The sequence below is a fragment of the Varanus komodoensis genome, unplaced genomic scaffold (assembly GCF_004798865.1).
Source record: "Varanus komodoensis strain SLA01 unplaced genomic scaffold, ASM479886v1 scaffold44_1, whole genome shotgun sequence".
Lineage (NCBI taxonomy): Eukaryota > Metazoa > Chordata > Lepidosauria > Squamata > Varanidae > Varanus > Varanus komodoensis.
In genome coordinates this window covers 501,987-512,273 of record NW_025336009.1, presented here as the reverse complement: position 1 = coordinate 512,273, position 10,287 = coordinate 501,987, and the positions used below count along the sequence as shown (strand labels likewise).

At 48.6% G+C, this 10,287-nt stretch overlaps 1 protein-coding gene across 1 annotated transcript in view; it reads left to right on the top strand.

Annotated features, from left to right (window-relative positions):
* The window catches only part of LOC123030298 (solute carrier family 2, facilitated glucose transporter member 11-like), a gene marked incomplete at its 5' end in the record, with an annotated part of 15,580 nt that extends 5,550 nt beyond the window's left edge, over positions 1–10,030 (top strand). The window contains 6 exons of the mRNA XM_044444124.1: positions 3,895–4,082; positions 4,433–4,543; positions 6,406–6,507; positions 7,729–7,804; positions 9,133–9,260; positions 9,479–10,030. Of these exons, the coding sequence (XP_044300059.1) occupies positions 3,895–4,082; positions 4,433–4,543; positions 6,406–6,507; positions 7,729–7,804; positions 9,133–9,260; positions 9,479–9,685 (812 nt within the window). The remainder of the gene's footprint in view (positions 1–3,894; positions 4,083–4,432; positions 4,544–6,405; positions 6,508–7,728; positions 7,805–9,132; positions 9,261–9,478) is intronic.
* Between the last annotated feature and the right edge of the window lie 257 nt (positions 10,031–10,287).

The following is a 10,287-nucleotide window of genomic DNA, read 5'->3' as shown; positions in this document are numbered from 1 at the left end:
CTCCCCAAAGAGGTCCGCCTGGCACCGTCATTACTGGTTTTTCGGCGTCAGGTAAAGGCCTTTTTATTTAAACATCATTTTAATTATTAAAATATATGATCTGGCCAGGGCAACTTCTTCTTCCTTCTCTTTTCTCCTCCTATATTCTTTATTTACTTATTTTATACTGTTAATTTTAATTTTATATTATTATGTTTGTATCTCAGTGTATTTTTTGTATTTTTGTATTTAGTGGTAATTTATTATGTTCTATTGTATTTCAATGTATTTTATTGTGTTGTAAGCCGCCCCAAGGCTTCGGCAAGGGGTGGCATAGAAATGTTATAATAATAATAATAATAATAATAATAATAATAATAATAATGTGCACCGATGAGGCAAGGGTGTTCAAGGATAGGCTGGTAGACATCTTAGAACATGCCTGGATACAAGCAACTTCATTTTCTCAGATTAAGCTTCCCTAGGTAGAGAAGTGTTAATTGACCTTAAGCTGCTGCATTTGTTGTTGTTGTTGTTAGTTGCAAAGACGAGTCCGACCCACTGTTTCCCCATGGACAACATTCCTCCAGGCCTTCCTGTCCTCCGCCATCCCCCAAATCCACTTAGTAGCTTTTGCTGCTTTCCCCTTTGGATTATCAGGAGTTATAGAAGAATGAACCAGAGGAAATTATACTTTCTTTTATTCCATAATAAAATGCTGCATTTTCTCACCACTAAAAAAGAAAAAGTGGGGGAGACAAGTAATCAAAAGTGCTGAAGTAAAACTGGAAGGTTATGATCTCATATAGAATAGTAGCATTGAAAGGGGTCAGAGGGCCATTAGGTCCAACCTGCTGTTCAGTGCAGGACCCTCAGTTAAACCGCCCCTCTCAGATGGCCGTCCACTTGCATCTTGAATGCCTCTAGTGTGGGACAGCCCACCACCTCCCCGGGTCATTGGATCCATTGTCATACTGCTCTACCAAGTCAGGAAAATTTTCCTAATATCTAGCAGGACTCTGGCTTCCTGTAACTTGAGGCCATTATTCCATGTTCTGCACTCTGGGACAGATTAGGAATCCCTTGGAGGGACCATGTTTGGCAGAATTCATCTCCCAGCAGGTATCAGGGAATTTGAAGTCCTCCATAATTATGACAACGTGCTTCCTTGAAACGCTGGCAATTTGCTTTTCAACCTCCTCTTCTCCTTGACTGGATGGTCAGTAACAGGCTGCAACCGCTGTGTTCCTTTCATTCCTTGCTCCATTTATATTCGTCCAGGTGCTCTGCGTGGGGCCACTAAGGCCATTCTCCTGGATTTCCATGCAGAGACATGCATCCTTACCTTATGGTGTGACTCCACCTTCCCATTTTCCAGGCATTAGCACATAGACATTGAAGGCCACGTGCTTTATTCTCTAGCTGTCTCTGTACCGTTTTTGGAGGGCTCTGAAGGGGCACCGCCAGAGCTGCTGTCTGGCCTATGCCAGGCCAGGAGACAGCCATGGCAGGAACAGCAGGTGTACCTGCAGCTCCTTTAGGGTAACCATTAGTGAGGAATCATCAGGATGGCGGTCAGTGACAAGTGGGGTCCCCAGGGCAATCCTGGGGGCAATCCTGTTTAATCTTTTCATCAATGACATGGAAGAAGGGGTGCACAGTCTGCTGATCAAATTCACAGATGACACTAAAACTGGAGCAGTGGCCACAACTGAGGAGCAGGTACTCCAGATCTAAAAGGATCTTGACAGACGATGGAAGTGGGCAGGAGACAACAGGATGGCGTTCAATGTGGATAAGTGCAAGGTCTTGCACTTGGGGCACAGGAATAGGTGTCATAAGTACAGGTTAGGGGACAAGTGGCTGGAGAGCAGCACTTGTGAAAGGGACCTCGGGGTGCTGGTTGACTGCAGGCTAAACATGAGCCAGCAGTGTGACGTGGCAGTCAAGAGAGCATAGCCAGAAGCATGGCTTCCAGCTCAAGAATGCTATTACTACCACAGTATATGACTCTGGCGCACCTGCAATTGGAATATTGTGTTCAGTTCTGGACTCCACATTACAAGAAGGGTATAGCCAGGTTAGAGTCAGTGCAGCGTAGGATGGTGGCTGGATGGCACGGAAAGGCGAGACTGAGGGAACAGGGTCTTTTCAGCCTGGAGGAGAGTCCGAGGGGCTCTGTTGGCAACATACAGGTACATGAGGGGGTGTCACAGTGAGGTGGGTAGAGACCTCTTCTCCCCTGCAGAGGAGGGCAGGATGTGTTCCAGTGAAGCAAAGCTCAGGAAACTAAGAATCAGTTTGGATGCCAGGAATACTTCCTGATGGTTAGGACCCTGAGGGTATGGAATGGGCTTCCACAGGAGGTGGTTGAGGCCCCATTGGGGAGGGTGTTCATGGATAGGCTGGACATGCACGTGGTAGGCATGTCATGAGCAGAGCCGGGGGTCAGACTAGATGGCCCAGGAGATCCCTTCTGACTCGCTCTGTTTCTATGTTTCTGTGTCTTCCTCTCCCAGGAGGAGCTGGGATGCACTTTCACTAAGTGCAAGCTGGTGTCCTTCCTTGAGGGTCTGGAGGACGCCATCACCTCCCTCTGGGGAATAATGGAAGAAAAACAGTTCCTGGACATTTCCCAGGAGGTCCTCCAGGCCACCAGTGGCAAAATGAAGAGGGACACCAGGGAATCATCTGGGGAGATGTGGAGACATGTCGCACTGAGGAGGTGACATGGCTGGCACCACGCCCTCCCATCTCCAGGTTCTGATTTGAAGCTGAGATGTAGGTTTCCTTTGCTTGAGCAGACTGGGACTATGGGTACCCTGGGGGACCAGCCTGCTCGGGAGATATGGCCTGAGGTCAGACGCAGGCAGGTGGCCAATGTCGGAGATGCAGGGATTGAGGTGCAGCCCCCAGTCTCCACAGAACAGGTGAGAGGGAAGAGGGTCATTGTCGTCAAGGACTCCTTACTTACTAAGGGGTACTGAGGCGGTAGTGCGCCGGCTGGATCTAGGAGCAAGGGAAGGCAGCAGATTGATCACTCTGTAGCCCAAACCCTCCAATGACCTCTCCCGGCGGTTTCATATAGATGTTGAACAGCATGAGGGATAAAATGGAACCCTGCAGAACTCCATGGCGGAGCTGCCATGGTGCAGAGCTATGATCCCCCAGCACCACCTTCTGGAAGCAGCCAGACAGGTAGGAGCGGAACCACTGCAGGGTAGTGCCTCTGACCCCCACCTCGGCCAGCCTCTCCAGAAGGATACCATGGTCGATGACATGAAACGTTGCTGAGAGGCCCAGGAGAACTAGCAGGGACGCACTCTTGCTGTCCCCCTCCCTGCACACGTCACCACACAGGGTGGCCAAGGCAGTTTCAGTCCCATAGCCAGGTCTGAATCCAGACTGAAATGGGTCCAGAGAGCTTGGAGCTGCCTGGCCACCACCCACTCAAGCACCTTGCCCAAGAACAGGATGTTAGCCACTGGTCTATAATTGGAGGCCAGCTCTGGGTCCAGGTTTGCCTGCTTCAGGATTACTGCCTCCTTCAAGGGTGCGGGGACCCAACCCTCCCTTAGAGAGGCATTAACTACTTTCCTTCTCTGTACTTTTTCCACCTCAGTAATTTCTTTTTTTCCAAGTAAGCTAACCAAACGGATGCTTCCCCCAGTAATATGGAGTTTGGCTTGCTGGCCTGAGCTATTGAAATTGCTTTGCTAAACTATTCATCCCATTGCATGAGCACCCATGGCACCAGACAACACGGTCTTCCTTTTCTCTCTGTCATAACTACAAACTGAATCCAAACAAGTCCTAATTGCAGCTCAGCTAAACACAGATGCTTCCCCGTGGCCGCTCCTCTGCAATGCCCTAAGGGAACTGGCACAAGCGTTTCTCCTTCCTCCTTTTTCACAGCAATGAGGACGCTCTGGGGAGATGGACCTCACCAAGCAGAGCTCGAGGACCTGAGGAAAGAGCAGGCTGCCACCCCCAGCAGCCGCGGCAGGAGTGTCCTGGAGCTGCTCAGAGAGCCGTCCCTGCGCTGGCAGCTGTACATGCTGATCACTGTGGTCGTGACCATGCAGCTGAGTGGCGTCCAGGCAGTTGAGTATCACGGGCACTGGTTTCATTGACGTGACTTGTCTTTTCCAAGCCTTGAGAGGAGAAACTGGAGGGGAAAAAACAAGACTGAAATGACTCCTTTGCGGCTGAGTTCCCTCTTACTGAATCTATGATTGGGAGCCATAGCTTATGTCCGAACCCAGCCTAGCTATTCATCTTGCCTGGACTCTCAATTCAGTCAAGTGAGTGAGTGAGTGATTGGTGCAAGCTCTTGATTGTTCCTGGATTCACGCACATGTTGACAAAATCCCTTTGCGAGACTGCTCTTTCCAGGCACGGCTGTGCTCTGCCCTGAGGGGGTCTCCTTTCCCTTATGTCCACTTCCTTTCAGATTTACTTCTACATGTTTGAAGTGCTCCAGACAGCTGGCTTCGACCCCAGTGAGATCCCCTACCTGTCCCTGGGGGTCAGCCTGAGCGAGCTGCTCTCGGCCATCCTTTGCGTGAGTGAGGGGCACGGGCCTGAGCACCGGGGGTGGGTGGGCAGCGGTCACTCTGGGCAGGACTAGGCAGGGCATCAGCAGCAAGACTGGCCTGAGAGGAGCGGCAGCAGCCGCTCTCTTGGACAGAGACACCACGGCATTGCAGCACATTGTGCCCCTTCCCTGGGGCGGAGGCACCACACCCCCCCCAGGCCTGGCACCCCCAGTGTGGCTGGTGTGCCATGCTTCAAGGGAGCACTGGGAAGCGCCGTTGGACTGGCAGACAAATTGACTCCAGAGAAACACGTTCCAAGGAATGGGATTAGCATGCTGGTGGCAGGCCACCCCAGTAGGACGGCCCAGCTGTGTCTCTTCCCCTCCCATGAAAATGTCTTCCCACTGCTGATTCAGCACTGGAGCCATGGAGAAGGGTTTCCTTTCCATTCCCAGGAGCCACTCCTCTAACACTGCAGTGTGGGGGAGGAGAAGCAAAGAAAATCTTTTTGTTTCCTATTAGCAATGGGAGACAAGGATCTTTAGTGTAGGGATAGCTTATCTCCAGCCAGAGAAACAGTGGTTTCCTTGGCAAGGAGGCAGGTGCCTGGAGGAAAAGCTGGCAAGCAGGACTAGCCCTCCACCCTGTTGCCTGGCAGGTCTGGCGCATGTGTTGGAGATGCCCCATCATTGCACTAAGTGGCACCTTTCAGAGAAATTTTGGAGCTATAGTAAAATCTGGACTATTTATTTATTATATGAAGTTCTCTGGGTAGTTCACAACAATGAAACCATGAAATACAATAAAATTTAAAATGATTTGTTTGTGTTTTTTAAATAAAAAGACAGTATAAAACTGAATTTTTAAAGAGATACAGTGTAAAGAGTGTAAAAACAACAAGAACTGAATAGGTTAAATGTCTGATAGAATAAGGAAGTCCTCATCTGGCACCAAAAGGCCCACAACACAGGGACTTCATGAGCTCTCTGGATGAGCAGGCACCTGCTCAGCTCCTGCAAGAGTGCCTTGAGGAGAACATCTTAAGGTCTATGTGAGACTAAGCCCTTTGACTTCCATATCCCTTTAGTCATTGCCATACAGCATCAAAAGCATAATCCAATAGAGGATGAAGCGGACTTTAGAACTTTGGACTGCCCATCTTTCTCCTGGTCCAGAGGATGCAAAGGCTGCTGAGGCCAAATGTCCTTGCTGACCAGATTGACTGGTGCCAGCAACATATTTCAGGCAGCCCTACATAAGGTGCCCTTGTGCCCCACCCCCAGTTGTGGCAGGTTCACCAGGCAGCAACAGGGAGCAGATCTGCGGATCGGACGCTCTGCCGTGAGCTCGGTGTCCCCTCCCAAGCGAGACAGTCACTCCAGCACTTCCTGTAAGTTTCATTCTACACAGGAAATTTGAGCATTCACAAGTGCTGACCCCTCTCTGCCTCTCTTTACCCAAAACTTTGCTTATGAACCCGTTGGTGCCAGTCTCTGGAAGGCAGGGTGCTGTGAAAGCGTGCGTGCCTCTGTTCTGCATTCTGAGCCCCTGGTTGGCCCAGCCTGTGGCTGTGACGATGGGCCCCCGGGTCCAATCCCCTCCTACGCTCAGGACTCCGAGTCCAGATGGTGCATCCATGATCATTTTCCCACAATACACAAAAATTGTGTGAAAATCAACATGGTGCCAGTGCTGGTGAAGCTAGACACATGTCCCAGAGCTCCTGACAAAGCCACCACAAGTCGCCATGGGCTCAGGTAGGACTCACCCCTAATTCAAGTATGCCATGTGCTGGCCTGGGCCTGCTGTGGGTGGAGCATTTGTGTTGCAGGACATCCAGAAGGCTTTTCCAGCTTCACAGAGCCTCACTCTCCATTTTTCTCCTCAGAGTTTCCTCATTGAACGGGTTGGAAGAAGAGTTCTCCTGTGGGGAGGTTATGGGCTGATGGCCACTGTGCTGGCTGCTGTTACCCTGACGCTTTCCCTTCAGGTAAGGGAACTGTCCATCAGGATTTGCTTACCAACATTTAATCTAAGATACAACCAGTAGCCTGCATTCAAGCATCCAGCAGCAGCTGTTTCACAGGGGCCGCCAAGGCATTTGCTCGAGGAGAAAGGAACAGCAAAAGCTAGGGCTGAGGACCCCAACTGGGTCCCTGATGCTGAACCCGAGGCTTGTTGTCAGAACCATGTGGATGCCTTGCCCAAGCACCATGAGCTTGACACCTAGCATTTCATCCCCATGACAGGTTAGTGGCCTCAGAAGGGAGAACCCTCGCCCTCAGGCAGTGGGGTGTACTCTGTGTAGCAGCCATACTCTAGCATGCTTAACCCAGGAAGAGTTGCTTGAAGTCGGAAGCAGGAGGTCTCCTGTTCTAAAATGCAAGCCTAGCTGTTTTCAGACAACAGACTCATTTGGCAATGACATATCAGCTGCTTATTAGAATTATCATGAATACTTTTTTGTGGCTAGTAATCTGGGACTGGGAGATAAACATCTTCAAGACAGACTTAACAATCTGATGAGATTTCCAGTGAATTAAGAAACGAATTTGAAATGCAGGTTATCAGACAAACACACGTGAAAAGGCAGCCCTTTGACCACAGATTCCCATTTGTCAGAGGAGAGCGTGCATCCTTTGATTGGAGAAAACCGCTAAGATGCCTTATTTGAAATTATTTTCTTCACAGAAGAAAATGTATCTTGATGTTGTTCTGATTTTTGCTTGCACCAGCACTGTACCTTGCACATTTATTCAAGTACTAGGGAGCTTCCTGCAGTCAGCCAGAGGCAGAACAGCCGCATGTTGCGTCCCAGAGTGGTTCCTGAATTAAAAGTCTAATACATGCCTCACCTGGTGACAGTGTGTGCTGGGGAATATGTAATGGGAGTGACTCCCTGGTGGTCTGGGGCTAAATACTGGAATTTAGAATGTGTAGGCGATGGCCGATTTGTCTCAGTTCAGACAGTAGATAAGACAGCTAATAACAGTCACCTGCCTCCGTCTTTTCCCATTTCTGGAAAAGCTTTCAAATGATGATGTAATTGCTGGATTATATAATCTATAAACGCTGCCCAGGCAGAACAAAAGAAGCACCACAGGCATATTTGTGATGGTGGTGGAGGGAGCTGTGCTGCAACCACGTTGAACCTGATGCCCAGTGGCAGAGCTACTCACCTATAAAACAAGAAGGGTATTTTCCATTATAGGCTTGGTTCTCCTGGATGTCGTACTGCAGCCTGGCCCTGATTTTTTGCTTTGTGATCTGCTTTGGGATGGGCCCAGGTAAGTAGCTGTGCATGTATTTGTACTGATATTTATAGATTGCTGTTCTACACAAGGCCTTTAAAGCACTGTACAAAATAAAAAGAAAAACTTCCAGAAAACAACAGAACCACACAATGGTGCCCTTTAGATTGAAAGAAAAACAAGACTCGACAACAGCTCTGGCTTTTGGCTGGGTGCTGCCACTCCTGAATGCTCCAATACACACATAGTGTACAGTTGATGAAGGACATGGCTCTGGATGTCGGAAACTTGATACCTGAATTTATTTGGTTCCACACAAACATAAAAAGCTAACCAGGTTGTTCTTGGGCAGTATGCAGAATGATGCTTGGATTTTACTAGCCAGACAAAACAAATTCATTCCAGGCTCTGTAGGATCAATCCAAACTGGGCCCATTGAACTGGACTGTTTCTACATTTGAGACTTCTCCCTCAGACGTGCCACCATGGGTCGGCAGCTGGAGAAAGGGAGAGGGAGGGGTGAAAGAGTCCATGCTTGGGCGGAACCCTAAGCATGGAAGTGTGAGCAGGGCTCGGTGCCCGCTGCGATCGCTGGCCCTTCAGTTGCTGGTCTCGCCATCCCCCCACCCCGATATACCTCCAGCCATCAGTCCAGATTTAGCCTCTTTAACCTCAAGTCTGCCTTCACCTACTGACACCTAACAAAATGGCTGTTTCCAGCATGTCTTGAATGCCTTCACCTGGGGGCATGAGCCACCATTTACAACAAAATGGTGGCTGCTCCATAAAACGTGTGGCAGTAGAGGCAGAGAGGAAGTCCAGCTCATTCTTCAGGTTCAGAGACAGAGGTGGAGGGGCAGAGCTAGGCAGCTGACTTTTCAGTTTGAAGGTTACCAAGTGAAGATACTAGGGCAGTATACGAGACCCAGCCTACCTTGGAAATGGAGGAGGACATTGCAAAACAGGGAGGGGTGAGATTGAGGGGAAGCTCCTTGGCCCTGTCAGAGGATGACAGATGAAGCAAGCAGACCACTTAAGAAGGACTGGTGCTCCCCCTCTAGCCCTCAAGGAGCAGGAGACACCTTGAGAGTGGAGTCAGGACCTTTCTGAAAGAGAAAAAAGGAGAGTATGTTTCAGTGTGGATTTGTCACTTGACAGGGCAGATACTTCACCCATGGAACAAAGAGAATATAACTTTCTTCAGGTCCCAAAATGGCACAAAGGACCATGCTTCTCAGGCATCATCTATGACTGCTGGATAAGGAAAAAAGCGGGGGGATGTGCCTAGGGCAGCAGACCTGGCTCGTCTTTTCTGTCGTGCCCACAGAGGCCTAGCAGCAGCATTAATTTTTATTTCTTCGCAGCTGGTGCCACAACATCTGTTAGGGTGGAAATCTTTGACCAGTCCTCCAGACCGCCTTCCTTTGTGATCAGTTCAGTCCTAAATTGGGTTGGAGTCTTTGTGATAGGAATTGTATTTCCATTTATTGTGGTGAGTATTTTCCGAAGCCTCCCCTTCTGCAGAAAGGGAGTGGGACATTCACTGTCATGCCATTACACTTGGATGCCACTGGTTTGCAGAGGGGTGTAAAGTCTACAGTGCACCTTGGGCGTGCAAGGAGCTGCATGTTGGTAAACCCAGCAGCGGCATGCACGCAACCACTGCTTCATATGAGGTGTGTGTGTGGGGGGGGTCTGTTTTCTCCCCAGGAAAGCCTTCGGCAATTCAGCTTCCTTGTCTTTATGGGAACACTTTACCTGGCAGGATTTCTTATCTACTTCTTCCTGCCAGAGACCAAGGAAAAATCAATCCTAGAAATCAAAGAAGAATTTGATATACTGAATTTTAAGAAGAAAAAGCATCTCACATCAGAAACGAACCATGCAGAAGGTGGTACATTCTGCACGAAGTTCTAACTGAACATTGCTGCAAATGAAAGAGTGATGCCATTCTGGACCACTGGGCTGCATCCAACTAGTTGCATGTAAACTCAATTTCCCCATGATATCCTGGAAATCGTTACCATTTCACTCTTCATAGCCCTGCTTCAAGTGACAGGATCTAGAAGAATGTGTTATAATTCAGTCCCTCAAAAACAAATTCATTTTTAGGCATAAGCCATATGAAATTCCATTTCTGAGGAGATGCCATGCCAGGGGTCAAACAAGGCTTTGAACTTGTGTTAGCTATTGTAGCTGTTTGAATTCAGCTTTCAATATGGCTTTTAAATTTTGTAATGTAAATTTTATGCTGTTTTTACTGTAAACCACATTTTACATTGTATTTTTATTGTTTTCTATGTGCTGCTATCAAGTGCCCAAAGCGATACTGGGAAGTAGAGAAAATAAATATATGCATACATACATGTTGCTTTTCTACATGAGGCATTTGTTGTGTGCAGTCCATTTTCTGACGTCATCGTTCTCCGAGGGTTCTCCTCTGTTTTCCAGCCAGAACTGAGGGAGGTCAGTTATTAAATTTCAAATGCAAGGCATATCAGAATGAAGCCTTGTACATT